General features: G+C 45.4%; 1 protein-coding gene across 1 annotated transcript in view; it reads right to left on the reverse strand.

Annotated features, from left to right (window-relative positions):
- Positions 1–19112, reverse strand: part of GALNT6 (polypeptide N-acetylgalactosaminyltransferase 6) — a 250105-nt gene that overhangs the window by 126384 nt on the left and 104609 nt on the right. The window contains exon 3 of the mRNA XM_078688863.1: positions 11787–11959. Within this exon, the coding sequence (XP_078544989.1) occupies positions 11787–11959 (173 nt within the window). The remainder of the gene's footprint in view (positions 1–11786; positions 11960–19112) is intronic.

The raw sequence follows: 19112 nt of genomic DNA on the forward strand, positions 1-19112 counted from the left end.
ATCTGTCTACTCATGCTTCTCTGGTTTTCCTTATTGCTTGCTTGTCGTTATTTACCGTAGCCTTCATTTTTCGATTATATTTGCTTGTGCTCGTTTGTTTTCTTGGCACTCGCCAGTGCTTATTTGTTGTCTTCGTTGTACTCACCAGTGCCTGTTTATTGATTTCGTTGCACTCGCTAGTGCTTGTTTGTTATGTCCGTTGCCCTCGCCAGTGCTTGTTTGTTACTTGCCAATGCTTGTTTGTTGCTTGTCAGTGCTTGTTTGTTGTGTCCATTGCACTCACCAGTGCTTGTTTGTTGGCTTCATTGCACTCGCCAATGCTTGTTTGTGATGTCCGTTGCACTCGCCAGTGCTTGTTTGTTACGTGCCAATGCTTGTTTGTTGCTTGTCAGTGCTTGTTTGTTGTGTCCATTGCACTCACCAGTGCTTGTTTGTTGTCTTCGTTGCACTCGCCAGTGCTTGTTTGTGATGTCTGTTGCACTCGCCAGTGCTTGTTTGTTACTTGCCAATGCTTGTTTGTTGCTTGTCAGTGCTTGTTTGCTGTTTCAGGCTCTTTGCCTGACTTCAAAATGGCCGCCGACGATCCCTCACAGGGGATTGGTCAATGCTGCCTGACTTCAAAATGGCCGCACGGGAATCTCGTTTCTAGCGAGAGCTCAGCCGTTTCTCTTCATTTCTTCACCGGGGGGGGGGGGGGGGGCCAGTTAGTCGGCGGTTTCACTCACCGCAGCCGTGGTCCACCGCTTGAGTCACGATCAGGTAGGGCAGTGTTCCTTTCGCTTCTGCCGCCGAGGTGGGCACTCGGTAGGCGTTCCTGATAGCGTGCTTCTGCCGCCGAGGTGGGCACTCGGTAGGCACTTTCGTTGGCGCTCTTCCGCCGCCGAGGTGGGCACTCGGTGGGCGCTGTTATTGTCACTCGTCCGCCGCCGAGGTGGGCACTCGGTGGGCGTTTTCTCGCAGCGCGCTCGAGCCTCCAGACGTGGGGGCGAGCTCCGGACCAGTCGGTCGCCGGTTGCTGCTGTGGCTGTCCACACGCTGAGGGTTTCCTTTACCTTCGTCGCCAGTTGTAGTGTCTAGCCCCAAGAACTCAGGCGGACACAGTGTGGTAAGATCAGGGACCTTCTTTATTGTACGTCCTTCCTTTTCAAATCCTAACAGCTCACTGCCCAGCTGCCCCTTCGTCCCCCAACTCCTCCCTTTCCGCCCGCCCTCGTCCCTCACTTGGGCCGGTCCTAGTGCCTGACCAGTTTGGTCACTGGGCACTTTATATCAACGTCATTACATGGGCGTTCTGGTGTAAATCAATTCTGAGCTCAGGTGGTGAGGATAGTGCAGAGGGGAACAGGCCTTCGATTGGAGAGGTCTATTGTTTACTGGGACACATCAAGAAACCCAAAAAGGGCAAGATAACTTACAAACTCTCAGTGACGTAGCGGAGGGGGGGGGGGGTCTGTGGCACGAGTTCTGGGGAAGTTACACCCTCTTACCTACAGCTGAACGCAGGAATCGCCAGCACTCCCTGCTCTTAACGGCAGACGCCGCTGCTGGGCGGCAAAAGCAGTTACCGCCACAGGTGGCAAAAGGTATAGCTATGCCACTGCAACTCTTGCAACTACTTCTAGTGGTGGGCAAGGCGTAGGCTTGCAATAACGAGGATCAGGATGAAGTGTACCCCTTATCGGGGATGTGCATGAGGTGACACTGGTGGAAGAAGCCCATATGAGAGCTATCGAAGGGTTGAAAAACTGGAAAAGAACCCCAGGACGTGGAGGGAGCTGTGCGACACGTACTTGAACTCTGTATGGAATGCGAGTGATCATTATGAGATGCACATGAGTGGGGGCACGACCAAGGGGAGACGGAATGATATACCTGATAATATACTGACAGGCTCTCTGATATATGATCATTTGTTTTGCCATAAGTTGGTATATCCTGCTCGTATCTTTGTACTCTGCTGTAAATTACACCTATCTGCCCCGGTTGTAACTGTACACCTGCTGAGACTTTGTTAAAAAGATAAATAAAAGGTTATACAAAAAATATAGTTCATTATTATAATCAGTTTTTGTCCCATTTTGTTGATTATGCTTCAACAATGATATGATATATTTTAACTTCTTCCGGATAACATATGGCTATGTTAGTTTTCTCATTTTTCTTTCTACCCTTCTCTCTTTCTATACTATAACTATTTCTAGAGCTTAATAAGATTTGGCATACTCACCATATTGCGTTTATAGGCTTGTATTTTCTCTTAGTGTGCTAATCACTAAATACATTTCCTCTTTTAAACTTATGAAAGAATATTATGATAGACTTACAATGGAGACGCAAGAGGCCTGTGCACTGGGTGGCTAGTGCAAATGTGTTCACCAACGATGGCAATTTAATTTACCTGCCCATAAATTAATAATAACTGACAAGAGTATCAGGAAGAAAACAGAGTTCATAATATACTGAACAAAACATGTCAAAGGCATGGGGTCAATGTACCTTAAGTTTGCACAGTTGCACACAATGGCTATTTTGCATCATGAGTTGCTGCTTGTGTCTCAGAGAATACCTAGTCCTGCACTTGGAAAACACGTTTTCGGTGTTTACATTAAAAAGGAAATTTAACTCCGTTTGAGACAAAATTAGTTTCCTTCATATTGTCTTACAAAATCACTATAAATCGCGCTTAATAAATTCGTTGCGTTTAATTTAACAAAAGCTATTTACAGGTTGTACTTTTTTGTTAAAAGGTATAATGCACAGTCAATAAATGTTTAATTAATTAGCTGTAACCCCTGTCAACAAACAATCATGAGGCCATGACACTGACAGAAGTATGCTAGAAAGTAACAACCACACATCTGTTATCGGCATTTTTTTTTGGTTCGGGAGAAAACATCTGTTTACACAAGTGGCCAATTTGCAATCCCTGATCAATGATGTTTAAGGATTTAGCTGTCGTACAACCTGCCCATTAACGTCATGGCATGCGTCAAATGCACAGTCTTGTAGGAATTCTTCAAATAGAGCAAGCTAAAGGGGCTACATAAAATGGCGCTTGGAAACATGCCAAACGTGGCATGTGAAAGCCGTGGCGCTAAATACAGTCCGGTTAAAAGATGACATGCTGAGATCAAGATTATGAATGCAGGTTGTTCACAGCCCGCCAAAAATTCCACGTGAAAGTCAATTGCTTTAGACTTATAGACAATCTAGTGGGGAGGCTGCCAATGGGAAAGGCCAAAGCCTTTGTGCTAAATGGACAAACTAGGAGAACGTCTGCCCAGACACATCCACAGTCACACTGCAAAATAGACAATCTAACATGGAAGGAAATCTGTCAATGTGACGTAAATTAATTTCAGTAAATAAACAGTGTTGTACTAAGTCTTGTCATAAGACTAAAAAGCCATTTAATATGACAGGAAGGCTGACAATGTGCCATGTCACAGTGAAAGTGATAAGTAAATATCAAAAGTCTGCCCTTGAGACTTGTCAAAGTAATCATCCCGGGGCATAGCTATTTAGTTAGTACAAGGGTTCAGTAGCAAGCAGTGCTTAATTTATATAAAACGTAAGTGCCAGGGTCCCCGCCAGGAGGCCACTGCTGCTTAGGCCACACATTGCCTCTGCTAGCACTGCCAATGGCAGCACCAACACAATTACTAATCTTCATACTCTTACAAGTGTGACAATTCAGCCTACTCTAGGCCCCCAAAGCTATAAGAATGACTTGGACAGCAGTCAATAGTCATTTTTAGCAGCGCCACCATGTGGCAGACAGGTACAAGCTGTGGTGCTGACAGTTAAGTGCCGATGCGGAGTACCAGAAATCACCGGCTCAAATTAAGCATTGGTTACATGGAGCCTCAGGCGTGCATTGGCACATTGGACCTGAAATATTACCGGATTTCATTACCAAAACGAGATAGGAGGACCCGTTTTCTTTGCTTCCTTTAGGGCAATTGGCACCCTTACCATGCCACTGCATGCTCCTAAATGGACAGCCTTGTTACATGGCTCAAATGTCATGCCAGACAAATCAACCAATGGCTGGTTAGGCTGGTTTCCTTTCCAACCATCAGTACTGGCTTCAGCACCGCAGTGTCGTTTGAAGGCAGCACCTCAGCTATACCGAGAGCAGTCTAGCTCTAGGAGATGTCCTCATCCGCTTATGCCAGGCTTAAAGAGTAATGCCCTGACAGGTGGAGCCCAATGCCTCAGGCCCTTGTAGGCACAGCGACATAGGCACAGCAAGTGACATCACAACGCTGTCCCCCATCAATGTCCCTTGTTTCACTTCATGTCCCACGACTCACCACCTCGCTATGGAGCAGCGAAGGGGAAATGGCACAGGTGGAAACTTCAGAAGGTAAAGAGAGCCTGTAGCACCCAGCTTGCTGTCTGCTCTTGCTGCAACCTACATGACCCACGAGACCGGGAAGAATAGGCAAGGCCGGAAAAACAGCCACTTTTTCAGGCTACCCTCAACTGACAGGGCCTTCTTAACAGCATTATAGACCCCCGGGCAAAGCAATGCACTGGGCCCTGCCCACACAACCACTCACAGGAATAAAAACGTTTAACGGAAAATGAGTGTTAAATTCTGCTCTGCATGGGGCCCATATGCTCGTGGGGCCTCTGGGCAACTGCCCAGCGTGCCCATGCGTTAAGACAGCACTGCTAACTTCTGCCCATGTGCAATGACCTTAATATACAAGCAGATCTTTAAGAGTAGGTGGGTGTAGGATGTTCAGCTGCCACGTACCCAAGAGCAGTCACTCTCCTGAGACACAAAAGGCGGTCTTCCTTCTCCCACATTAAATGCAGACACAACGAGGGTCACCAAGGGACAGCGGAGGCAATGGAGAGCATTTTTCAGGCACAAGCCGGTAGGTTGAGAGGACGGCTTGAATAAGGCCCCTTTCTCACAGGCTCACTGTTCTGCGGAAACTAGATATCTCTAATCTGGCCAAAATGAGTTGGAGCTGCAGCAGGCAAACGCTGCCAAAAAGCCTCAAAGGTAGCAGTGTTCGCGGAGGAGCGGCCGGCTCCAGCTGCGCCTGCAGAGAAGAGAAGTTCAGGAGGGAGCTGAAGGGCTAGAGCTTCAAATAATATTGGAGCATCCACTCAAACCGGTCTCATAGAACATATAGCTCAATGGCCTCTAGTTGTATCGGGGATCTTCGATGACCTGTGTGAATCAAACCGGGAGGAGGGATGGCAGGCTCTCGACTGATCAGAACATGCTCCACCACAATGGGTTCCACCAGAAATGTTCAAGCGTCCCTCCCTTGTCTTTGGATTCAAACATATTTTGACCTCACTGAGTACCAATCCCCACACAATAACTGCTTTCGAACTTAATTAAGCTTATTAGAAAGGGGCTCTGTGTCATGAGTTGCTCCTGCATCAAGCTTCCACCAACTGGAGAAGTTGCTCCCTGGCAAGACGCCCCAAGGGGCACGGTCATGGGCTCCTGCAACAGACGGAATCTACTGATGAAGTCTGGAGACAGGCTTTTGGCAAATGTCAAGATTGGTGGTAAAGTTGTGTTGGGAGGCATAAGGAGGGCCCCTGGCTCCTACATATTGGATACACATACCAGTAATTTGGTGAGCCCTAGGCGTTGGACCAATCACTAGGGTGAAGACCTCCCGCTGTAGCAAGTTGGCGAGGTAATGACTGACATTTTCCGCAGTGGTTTTGCCAGGGCTTCTTCTCCTTAAAATGTTTCCAGTTATGGCCAAGCTTTTTGTTAATTACTGAACCTTTGCACAACCTTCAGGTGCAACTAACATACATTCCGCAGCCCCCCCCCCACCTAGTTAGAAAAGAAACATTAGTTTCAATACATGGCCTCTCATTGGTGCATTTAGTTTCCTCCGCTGGTCTGGTAGGAAACACTGCCACCTACAGGAGCTGGCTATTGCTTGGAGTGCCACCAGTGAACAGGGGCATGTGGGGTCCGTTATATTTACTGTCGAGCGAAGGCGCAGTAGAGACATGGTATTGCTGTGAGTTAAGGGATCTATACCAAACACAAGGTTAGCAATCCCCTCACCTTTGCAGTCCTCCACAGAAATGGGGGCGGCATTAGCCACTGGTGCGGGGTGGCTCAAAGAAGCTTCGAGTGGGCTTTCCTCATGCAACCCTGCACACAGAGTGTCAACACGAGCTGCCTGCGAGTGTGCAGTATCGGTTTACACGGAAAGCTGTAGGACTGGTGGTTCGCACAACAGGGACTTATACATATATTTTCACTTTTAATGATGCCAATAAGGAGTCTCCTGGACACTGGTTGGTTGCCCTAAACCAGCGGGGCGAAGGCGGGCAGCCAAGCGTCAGCCTACTTTGCGGAATGGCGAGCCCATGCTGCACAAGGAGGCGGCAGGTGGAGGGGCGAGCGGAGGAAGGGAGGGGCGAGCGGAGGAAGGGAGGGGCGAGCGGAGGAAGGGAGGGGCGAGCGGAGGAAGGGAGGGGCGAGCGGAGGAAGGCATGGGCCGAATTTAAGTAACGCAGGCGTGATAGGCATCATTTTGGGAATTTCATTTCATGCAAAATTCCCAAAATTATACGATTATGTCATGCCATGTAATTATGCCATTTCACGTAATTACACCCCAGTTCCTGGTAAAATTATAGAGCAGGAGCACGGAAACAACCGTAACACGGGCGGTTGTTTTTCTTCCCCCTCACATCACTTGTGTTTTTCATGCTATCTTTTAGCGTGAAATGCATCCTCGTGTCACACATTTCACATAATTATATGTAATCATCCCAAAATTTCATGTAACTAGGTGAGAACTAATTACGCGACATTTGAACATCCCCTTGTGGGTTCCAGCAGTTGAGTCTGTCCAATGCATAAAGTTTGTTGGTTCTGTGTGCTTGGAGTCCCAGTGCTTTAAATGGGCCGGTACTCACCGGTACGGAGTACCGGCACTTCTTATTTTAATCCCTTCAAGTACCGGCACTTCTCCCCCCGCCAAGGAGAGTAGGGGTACTATAGTCAGAGCACAAGTCCTAAAAAAAGAAGTGGGGGGACGCTGTCACCGGAAGTGACGTCACAACAGGAAGTGACGTCACGAAAGCTGCCGAGCTCCTCATCCCAGAGAGGCCAAAGAGTGAGGTCCAGCTGTTTGGCAGGCGTCCCCCTGGTAACATAAGTGGGGGGATGCCGTCCACCCGCGTGGTACCCAGACTCGAGCCCCGACTCTAGTCTGATGCATTGCACATTTCTAATTCTGCAGAGGCAGGGTGGCGCCTGCCTCTGATATTCTGACAGCCAAAGTGCCCCTGTAGCCCTGTGCTGAGCCGCTGCGGAACCGAAACCGTTCATCAGCAGCTCAGTTGCATTATGTCTTTGACTTGTGGGTGTCGATAATTTCACCTTCACGCTGAGCTTGACAGAGCAGTGTCCATACCATTCAGACACTGCTCTGTCAATCACATTTACACTTTGATGTGCATTGTGCGCACCCTGGAATCCACGTGACCCACTGAGAGCGGCAATTAAGGAAGCCACGGGAGGTAAGGCGGTAAAAGTGTCCTTTATCCCGTGAGCCTTTTGTGCGAGTGTGTGATGGATTGTTAGTGTTTAACGGCTTGTGTGTGCCTTTAGGTGTAAGGGAAAGAGTAAGACATAGAATCTGGGTAGTCCAAGAAGGTGTTTTAAAGAATGTGTGCGGACTGCTTTGTACATGCATGTGTGCTCAGGCCTGTGCGAGTGTGTGCTTGGGCCTGTGTGAGTGTATCTGCACACGAGAATTTGAGTACTAAGCACAATGCAAATAAATAATAATAATCTGAGCCACTGTAATTATGCATCAGGGTTGATTCATTTATGCAGCAAGAAAAGGCAACTTATGCTGCGTAATGCAGAATAGTTCCCGATTGTAGTATGTCATAATTTTGTAATTTATATACTTGTTAACACTGTCTGGGCATAGGTTGCACTTCAGATTAAACATTGCAATTAAGCAACAGAAACTTTTGGAAAGGGCCTTACACTGCGCAGAAGCACGTGTTGGTACGATTTTACTAACTTTTGAACTGCTAGTGGTAGATGATGTGGCAAATGCGGTAGAACCATAATTTATGTGAAAAGGAATCGCATAATCCAACTTTCCTGACAATGACAGCGTGGCATCAAGAAGCTGCACTAGATACACAAGTATTGGCAAAGCCATTAGCCGTGGTCTTGGTAACGTTGGTGCAATTGTTAAGTCAAAAAAGATTGTTGCACTAATATGCCACAAAAAAAGAAAACATGCCTCCTATATGTGGTGAGCTTAAGCATCCAAAAATATATTTAAATAAAAAATGATTTACCATTGCATATAATCTAACAGTATCAGTGCGCCCTATCAGGCATGTGACTTAAGAATTGTTTTTTGATTGGGGCAGGGAGTTTTACACAACACAAACTAGGCTACAGGGTATTAGAGCACTTTACATGAGCACCAGTTGCTTTACAGATGGACATATTAATTCTTCTGCAAGGCACAGGGAGATTTATCGATTTGCCCAGAATCACAGGATGTTGAGCATCCTTATTGAGACTTGAACCCGGTTCTCCATCGTCAAGGTCAACTGCTCTAGTTTTTCGGCAACATCCTCTCCTCAACTGGTTTAGAACCCCTTTTTAGTTTTAATAAACATCACGTGGAAATATGATTCTTATTGGTGCAAGGAATAGCTACATTGGCCCTTAATTACTGTGACCTGGAGACCTATTTTAAAGAAACACGACTCAAAAATTGATAAAAACTGGAAAGAAAAAAAAGAATTGCCAAACTAAAGTACTGGCCCACCAGCCTGGCAGTGAAGTGCACTTTTTAAGGCAAATTTGCCCATGTGATTATGAAAAATGTCGACACTCACAATGCAAGGCGGTTAGTTGCCTCGATGGGCTGCCGCTGCACCCCCATGCTCTTTGCTGTGGTGAGTGGAAGCAGAATGTGAATGATAGCTGAACAGACTCAGGGATGAAGACGACTGAGTGAAATTCCCCTCTACAGGTGTATTTTTTAATTTAATGAAATTAATTTCATAAGGCTGATGAGACAGCGAAAGCGGTCTCTGACCAAACCTTAAAATGAAAAGGGGGTTAGCCGGGCTTCATTTTCCTGCAGGATCTGAAAGAGGACAGATCTGTGATGTTCTTTTGCTGCATTTATTTGTTTCTATTGTCCCGAGTTAAGATGAGAGAGGACTAGGGGCGTATGTGTGTGCGGGATGGTGGGTAGGGGACAGCAATTAATAGAATCTGGCATGGCTGCATAAAATGCATTAAAAGGGTTCAGTAGGTTGTAAGAGAAGGACTGGTGGTAAGTGCCATCTGGCATGTCCGCTGAGCTCGGTATCACTTATGAATGGGCCTGTTAGCCCCTCAAGTCAGATGACTGGATCCAGCCAGATCTTTTGGTTCATCAAGATTAACCATGGAACTAGAGCTTATACAAAGTTTCTAGGTTGGCTTAACATGGCTCAAATGGCTTCATAGAGGCTTTATATAAGTTGTATAAGTATGTATTTAGAGCTCTTACCTAGCGCTCTAGGACTTCTTGTGGTTATTCTGCGCAGAAAGATACAAAAAAACGAAAGTAAAGAATCTTAAAAAAGAAAAGGGGTAATTAAAGCACAATTGGAAAAGGGAGAGTCCCAGCCCCACATTTTTTTACCAACCACTGCCTCAAGAGACACGAGTTGTAATTGCAAGCACAAAGCAACAACTTGTTTTTCAGGTCTTTCCTGAAGTGGGTGTAGATGGGTTCCACCGTTAGGCTTTAGTTCCAGGCTAGGTCCCTCGACTCCCAGGGATCTCGCTCCATGGTTATTTCATCTGCAGGCTCGTTAAGCTGAGCTGTGTCATCACCGGGCACAGCTTTCTGTAGAGGATGGCCAGCTTTACCAGGACTGTGTCCATTGCACAAAACTCCTTGAGTCAAAGAAATTGGCACTTTATAATTGCAGCCACTGGGGCACAACAGTGTGCCCCCAAGGCAACTTTCATGTAGTTACGCCATCTCAGGTTCAGACTAGGTGGGGAAGAAATGAATAAATATTTCCTCAGTGAAAAATGTCAAATTCTGTGAAATTCCTTTGGCTGGTAGGTATTGAGAAAACTGTACCCTAGGGCATACCTCAAAACTCATGCTAGATCATGGAAGGTGACTCACTAGAGGATAAAATATCTTGCACAGATCTCATCATTCTACATTCTTCCTCTTATTCAGAGGAATATTATTAAACAAAAAAGAATAACCAAAAAAGTGATGCAATGTGCTTGAAACCCTGTATTCGGAAATTATGTGAGTTCATATTTGCTTAATAACGATTTGGCCATGGCCTAATTCAGACCTATTCTAGCCACTTGGCTCTTGAGACCATGAAGCCTATCTATGATCTTCCGGAGGAGCCCGGTGTAAATGACGTCACTGTTTTACTGGGCCATCACAAGCACTTGTCATCCGTACTCAGTGGTTGGTATTGAGAAGTAGAAGGATTCGCCAGAGAACTGACAAGTGATGACTGCACTGGCCCATGGAAAGAACTAAGGAGAGTTCAAAGTTGGATCAAGCTCCCTGGATTTCAACTTTCTATTCAGAAGAAGGGTGTGCCCAGACACTGGCAAGCCACCAAAAGAGCAGAGAAGTGTCATATTGGCGTCCCATAATCATTATTCCAGATTGGGCTCCGTTTAGTGTAAGGAAACTTCATTCATCCAGAAAAATAAATGGTTCAAGACCAGTGAAGCGGATGAGCTGGTTTGTTTGCCCATTTTCTCTCTGAAAGTTGATTGGAGTGCCATAAGTGCATGTGTAGTGGTGCACTTGTACTGCTCCGTAAAATGCAGCATGGAAGGGACGGCAGCTGGGGACCTCTCAGTGATGCCTTCTGAGACTACAATTCACTCGTCACAAGTTAGACTTGTGGGATAAAATTAGGAATTAAAGGCCAAATCCAGTCTAAGGCAGAGCCAGAGATTCTTCCTAAAACTTTGAGTCTGCTGAGCAGTATGTCATGGTCCCCTGTGTCATGGGCCGAGGAATACGAGGGCTGAGTTCTTCTTTTCATCCGTGATGTCCACAGCTCTTCTTTGTCTTTAACCAGTGTGGATTTGATGCCTCTTGCCTACTTGACCCCATATTGGCCATCATGAGATTTTGATTGATGTCCTGGCTCCTAGGTGTCACACCGCTCCCAGTCCCAATTCATTAACACCCCTTCATTCAGTAACCCTGCCCCCCCCCCACCCACCCACCCAACTGAAAATGGTAGCCTCTAGGATGCGGTGAAGCGGTGCCTGTTAAATAAAGAGAGATACATTTGGGGCTGTTAGATCAATTGCAGTTCACAGAAGCAGTAAAGCGAGCCTCTGTCCAAAGGGGAATAGTACAAGTAACAAGCTGCACGAGACTGCAAAAAGCTGAAGTAGCCAACAAGAGTATTACACGAGATTGGAGGAAAATGGGTTTCACTTACAGAAGGAACGTTTGGGTGCAATAGCTTGAATTGTGTAAAGTGGAGAACCCTACAGCCAAATCAATTGGGAGCACTGGTTAAAGAGGCTGTATGGTGAATGATGTCACTACAGATCTCAAAACCCCAGCTGACATCAAAAACGTTCTATAATATTTATTGTTAGAGATGCATGAAGAGTAAAACAACTGTGTTTTTTATACACTGGATAGGCCCTTTAAAGAGAGGGGGGCCTTGAGTGAGAAAAGAGACCTGTGACTATGGTCATTATTAAAAGGAACAGAGATGACTGCGCTACTCACCATCAATACTAGCGTCATCCACCAAAATGATTTCCTTCAGCAGGATGGCCGGGGTGGAGTGCAGCACGCTGTACACGGTCCGCAGGAGCGTGGACCAGGCCTCGTTGTGGAACACAATGATGACGCTGGTGGTCTGGAGAGCGGGGCAGCGCTTGAATTTCTGCTCAATGCACCTGCAACAGGACGAAGTTCACATCACTGACGGAGCGGCGGTATTTCTGTAGATCAGTTCCCCGCTATTTTCAATCATTAGAGCAAATATTTTTTGTCTACAAACCATTTTTAAACCAATTTTGGTATATAAAGCCATTGAGGTGGTAGAGCAGAAGGACTAGGACAATTTAATTGGGTCAGTTTCACTGATGAGACAGATGACCTAGTGATTTCTGCTCCCTGATTACTTCTTCAATCATGATCCACCACTCTACACTGCACATGCAAACACCAAATGGAAAAGAAAAAAATTCAAGTCTGGTAGATCACTGAACAAAGGCATCCCACTGCAAGATTCAATTTGATCTCATGATCACAGGTTCAAATCCCAAGGGGGCCTCTGAGCCTTTTGACCTTCCAAGGTCAATAAAATCAATACCATTGAGTTGATTTGCAAACGTTTGTTCAGCTCCAAGTTGTCCCTGGAGGTGATCTTGTGCCTTTCAAATACACCCTGTTCTATCCCCATTTTCCAGCCTGTTGGCCTCTGATCCCAACTAAAAACTATGCAGACGCGGGCGGGCCTGCAGTTTGTAGCAGATCAAGATTCACGAGACGAGCCCGGAGGGCCTGATAAATGAATGGCATACCACCCCACAGAATGCAATTTAACTGAACATATCCCACCCACACCTTTTGCATAAGGTTTTGGACTCATGACCCTATTGTTTGCCCTTCGGAACCTTGCCTCTAAAGCACACCTCCATCCTGAAAAAAAATTAACGTGTGACTTAGAACAAGTTTATGAAAATGAAGCAATAATGTTCCAGTAGCAGCCGCTACTCAGAAGACGATCATGAGTGGAGAGCAAATTCTAAATTAAACAACGGCAGTACAGATTAAGAGAGGAACAAGGCAAGGTTGCCCTAGCTCTCCTCTCTTGTTTGCATTGTATATGGATCCGTATTTACGCAATCTTGATTCTAATCCCCGTATTCCTCCCATGTGCGTAAACGAGATAGTACTTAAAGTATTGGCATACGCTGACGATGTCGCGATAATTACCCCTGATCCTGAATTGGCAATAGGTGAAATAGAACAAGAAGCCCTAAATTTTGGCAATATTTCTGGCTATAAGCTTAACAGTGCCAAAACACAGATTATCAAAAATAGCGCAGCCCAATGTGTTGATCCACGAGTGGTCCCTGCAGCAGTCTACCTTGGGGTTGAAATTTCTTCTAACTTAGGAACAATAGTTGAACAGAACATCTCGCCCTTATTAAAGAAAGTTAGTTCAGACTTGCTGAGGATAAATAATCTTAGGCTTACGTTAGTGGGCCGCACTAATATTATTAAAATGCTCATACTTCCTAAATTTCTTTATTTTTTTCGTACAATTCCTCTTTTTTTTGAGTCTACTTGGTTTAACAAGTTAGAGTCGATTCTTAACAGATTTATTTGGTCGTATGGGAAGACAAGACGGGCATATAAGTTTATGACTCTGCCAAGGGACAGGGGAGGCTGGGGGGTTCCTGATTTTAGGTTCTACTATTGGGCATCGGTATTACAATATATCCAAGGTTTAATCGGAGCAAACGAAGGGGATTTGAAAGTTAAAGCTACCTCAACTATGATTTATTCAATTGTTCTGGGTAAAGACTCCGCAAATGCTTTTTTAAATTGTACAGATTTATCGTACTACAAACGTACACGATTCAAGACTGTGGCCTCAGCCTATAATGTATGGTCTGCTGTTGCAAAAAATCTCGGACTAGGGAGATTTAACAGGTATACTAGTTTGTATAGGAATAAGTCTTTACCACCTTTAATTTTTTCGGATACCATTATGGCAGATTGGAACAGCAAAGGTATTAAAAATATAGGAGATATGCTAAACTCAGATGGTAACATACTTCAATTTTCAGATCTGATGGCTAAATTTAATATAGCAAGATATAGCTTCTTTAAGTATCTGCAGACTAGGAGTTTTCTCTCTAAGAAAAAAGGTGGGGCAGGTGGATTTAATACAAACAACATTATGGAAGCAATAGCGCAAAGTGGGGTCTGCTCCATTAGGTATTTCTATGCCCAGTTGGCTGAGACGAAGAAGGACGATACTGACAGATTTGGTAATAAATGGGAGGGAAAATTAGGGACTTCGAGCGAGTCTTTCTTGAAGTCTTTGGAGTTAGGAGGTTCAGTATTTTATTCTGCCCCTTTACAATCGCAACACTTCAAAACGCTGTATCAACTTTACCATACTCCAGATCGCATAGCACAGTGGGGCGCAACTACAGGGATTAATTGTTGGCGATGTAATGCTATTGCCGCAGATAGTATACATATTTTTGCGACCTGTCCCAAATTAAGGCCCTTATTAAAGGGTATTGAGGTTTTTATGGCTCACACACTTGCCTTAAATGTGATTCTAACGCCGACAGTAATTATGCTGGGAGTTTGGGACTGCGAAGGTGAACATAGCGAATTTATATTTGTAGCGATGGCAGTTCTCAGGTTGCTGATTGCTAGAGTCTGGCTGGACCCCCTACCCCCGGGAATACAGCAGTGGATTGCCTTATTATTAGGGACTTTTAACCTCAAAAAAGGTATATTTGGGAAAAAAGGTAAAAGGATTAAAAGATGGGGAAGGAAAATTTGGGAACCGGTACATAGATGGAAGGAAAGGTTAAATGCAAATGTAGTTTGATGTATTATTAATTTGATCAATGGTCTTTTTTTCCACCTCTTTTCTTCTTTATGTCCTGAAGATTATGTTTAGTACTACATTGTTTTTTCTCGATAATAATTTTGATTTATTATATGCATTAATTGTTTTCTGTATTCTGTGTTGTGTGTGCCAGAAAAACCCTTTTGTTTTACAATAAAAATACTTAAAAAAAAAAAAAAAATTCTAAATTAAACCTTCGACTTTAGCCCCCCCCAGTCTGCCTCACCGCCAGTATGCAGTAGTAGGTGATGAGGAATTGATTTGACTCTTTAGAAAACAGCAACATTTTGTTAACACACCTTTTACCCCGCCTAACAGAACCATTCGGTCTCATTCAATAAGCCCTCAAGTGACTGCCTTCTGCAGCGTGTCCATCACGCCTGCTGAGTCCTCCTCTCCTCGAAGAGCTTTTATCTGAAAATGGCCAACATTATATTTGTGTAGCTTTCCCACATCAGGCTAACCTCCCCCTTGTTCCTTGGAGTCGTTGCCAGCAAGTCCACGCTGTGCCCTTTTTTTTCTCTAGAGGTACCGCCCTGTGGCAGTTTACTACCAGCATCAGAACTCAAGACTGTAGGCCTGACTGGAATCCAACCCTCCCTGGAACACCCTCCCACGCCATTCCATGCTGCCGAATGCCTTTGAGGCACCACAGAAAGAACCTGCCAGACTTCACCTATACCTTTAGGGGCCTGGCATAACCAAACGCTTAAGAATAGGGATCGTGATTTACATTGAAGGGAAATTTCGGACCCAGCTCTGCACGGTCACACCTGTAAAACTTGAAGAGCAAGTTCGGCTTTCAAGCATTATGCAAAAGCTTTTATTCCAGCCAGCGGGGTGTAGAGTCGGCTTTCACCCAAATGACCTGGAGTGAGATCCACCTTTCATTGCCTCTTCCACTATCAGAGCCGGCCTTAGGCATGTGCAAGCTGTGCACCTGCACAGGGCCGCGAAACCCCTGGGGCCGCCACGCCAATATATATCCTTAATATAATAATCCTCGGAGGATGGATACATATTAGCGTGGCGGCCCCTGGCAGGGATTTGGCGGCCTCCGGCTCTGTTCCACTTCCAAACACCCTGACCCACCCCCCCTCTTCACTGGCCTCCGCGCCTCTTCCGGGGCCCTCTACCTACGCTCCCTGCCCAGAGCCTCCATGAGCCTAGAGCCACCCCTGCCACTATTTGCAAATGACAGCATTGGACCAGGTCACCCAAAGCTCCCAGAGGTGGGTCTTCTGTTTGAGCAGAGAAGCTTGGCCCCACTGAAATGCCCCCAGAGACGAAAAATAAAATGGTACTGAAGTTAATTCATTACCATTTTATTTTTCGTCACCCAGTCCCGAACAGAGTGTCAAGAGGGGGCGGGGGCGGGGGCGGCGGCTGCTGAATGGCAGCAGCAGAGAGAGCAGTGTACTTTCAGTTTAAAGTGCACGTCTTTTTGCCAGCTGTCTTGCGATGGCCAGCCACACAGGCACACTTTAAACCTCTAAACCAGCTGTCTTAAGACAGCTGGGTTAGTAAAAGCAAAAGCCTCTAGTGCTCCTCTGAGCGTGGATGGAGACCGCTACCACCAATCATGCAGCTGATCTCATGATAGTGAGAGCAGTTCGAGGATTGGCTTGGAAGTTTGAAGCCTGCGTGCCCCGAGGAGAGAAGACCATCAATGAGGACGTCACACTCGCAGATAAGTGCTTTTAATTAAAAAAACATTTTTATGTGCCCACTCAACTCTAGGGACATGCCAGCCGCTACTGATAGCTCCTGTCTTTCAGTACTCTGCTACTTTGACTTTCATAAGCCTAGGCTTCACTGACAGTACAGATTTGGGGCACCCAAAGTTTGGCGCTCTTCAAGTCTGTGTCCAGGGTGAGCCACAAAAAGGAAAATTAAGACTTATTGGAATGCTAGTTTTGCACCATGGTAAGCTGTCACACATTTAAGTCTCTGAACTGAATCAGACTCAAATTGACGGGACTGCAAGGCTCCAGTCAACAGAAAGATTGTGCTGTGAAACTAGTTGGTTCACATTAGTTAGGTGTTATATTGGTTTAAAAAAAAAAAAGAAGTAAAAAAACTTACCATCACAACTCCAACTGCCTCTTTCTAATTTGATTTGACAACAAAGAGATGAAGAAGGGCCAGAGATGGTCCTTTCAGAGGTTGTGAGGCATGTCGGAAGTTGTAAGTGAAGAAAAGCATTAGCTGGCACTACAGCTGCTCCAAACAGATAAATGAAAATGTTTCCCTATGGCTGCAACGCAACTGGAAGCACACAAAATCACGTTTTTTAAATAGCTGTTAACAACAGAACCCTCTTCTGTTCTGGGGTGGTGCAGTTTGAAGAGATGGAAGATAAATCGTTCTATGCCTGGGAGAGAACACAGGAGCACAATTCATTCCTCCAAGTTCCACTGTTTTATTTTAAGGATATGCAGGGCCCTGGGGAAGGAATGTTTTAGGAAACCCTGTTCAGAACAAAATTAGATTACCCATTTTCTGCTAATTTAAGCCCACATGATGCCAAACAATATTGAATTATACCTTAACCCCTTCACTGTGGGGCTGTTGCCCCCGCTGGGGGGCGGGGGGCGTGCACAGTACCCCAGTGCTCATGACGAGCTCAGATCGTCATGAGCCACGGCGCTCCGGTGCTCATGACGAGCTCAGCTCGTCATGGCCACGCCCATTTAATGGAACGCTCAGCACAGCAGGGGAATCAGCCCAGCGTGCGAGCGTTCCATTAAACGGGCGTGGTCATGACGAGCTCAGCTCGTCATGAGCACCGGAGCGCCGTGGCTCATGACGAGCTCAGCTCGTCATGAGCACAGGAGGGGTTAACCTTCACACAAACAGCTGAGCGTCTTTCTTAGGATCCCAGAATTCCTAAAAATGACACTAGGTAGTGAAAGTCAGAGGTAGAGAGCTAAGCAGAGAGATTTCTTTTTAAAACAGAGTTGAAGAAAGATCACTGCACCAGGGGGCCCTTTGAAAGTTGCCGCTTTGGGCAATTGCTTACTTTGTCAAAGTCTTAAGGGCTCTATGATTAGTTTCACAGTAAAGAAACTGCAAAACGGACTTGTTCCACAGCAGACCTCAGCCATGTCTACTCTCCACAGGATCTAAGGCGAAGCACAGTTTATTACTCCCTAATGGTAAAATCTGAAAAGAGAACACAAGCAATCTTGATCTCAAACCTTCACACATGCTAATAATGAAACTATCATATTACAACAGCAAAGTTTAATGTTTAACAACTTCTGAAGATAGGCATCCTGGACAGCCTTGGCCCGTGCAGGTAAGAGCGTTGGGGCCGGGTTGGGGGGGATTCGACAAATTAGACAAATAATTTCCCCTAGTTATCGTCTGTCGAAATTACCCCTCACCTGGCCCCACCGCTCTTACCTGCAGGGGTGGCAGCGGATTCTGGAGGATGCTTCTCGCTTCATGCTCAAAACCATCAATGTTATTGTACAGGGGTTTTTAGATCATCTTCTTTCTAAATCAATTTCCACCTTTCAAATCTCACTCGACTGTTCGAGTGGTTGCATAAAATAAAAACTCATCTGTAATTAAATGAGGTCATTGTTAGAATCTAGGACGTGCGTGACATCAAGAACACAGAAGGGTGGGCATCCTAGCTACCTAGTGCTGAGACAGTCACGTCATCAGTATTATTTGTACAAGCAAAGTGATCAATTTAACTTAAAGATATCAAAACATCCTTCCATTTGATTGCAATTTAATTTATTTATTTCATCTTAGCACTTCAAGTCACCTGGGAAGATAACTCCCTGCCTATTAAATCTGTACTGCTAGGTAAGTTTGGGGAGGAGCAACCTTCAATAATAAAGGAATGTGATAGATGGTAATTTGGCAGTAATGGTTGGTATGTACTGATCCTCACAGATACCATAGGCCAGGTCCATCCTTACATAGGGATGAGCTGAGCCTGTGCATTTAAGTCAACCAATGAGCGGAGTAGTCAGGAACTTGGGTGAGGGGGACAGAGCTCGAGGCTGCCATTGTTGCCTGCTCGCGTTTCTTCCTTCACTTTTCCTATGTCTCCTTTCTCCATAATCATATTGTTTCAAGGTGAAAGCAGTATGTGGTATGGCAGGGGATGCCTTACTATGTAATACTAGCACAAAACACAAATATGGACTCCGGGTGCTCTCTTAGGACTTCTTCTCTTAGTTCTGGTAGAGTGGCAAAGAGCAGACAGGCTACATAGAGGAACATGTGTCAAGGACTTCACATCACCAACATCGACGATAAGTAATTGACATGACTCAAGAGAAATCCGACATAAATTTATAAAATTGGCTCAGATTTTTATATATGCTTAGACACCAAAATGAAATTGATACAAACAGGATAACTGGGGATATCAATTTTTAAGCATTACATAAATCAGTACTTCGCAGTGTAAAACTTTAACG

This window comes from Lissotriton helveticus, chromosome 1_1 (assembly GCF_964261635.1).
Source record: "Lissotriton helveticus chromosome 1_1, aLisHel1.1, whole genome shotgun sequence".
In the NCBI taxonomy this organism is placed as follows: Eukaryota; Metazoa; Chordata; class Amphibia; order Caudata; family Salamandridae; genus Lissotriton; species Lissotriton helveticus.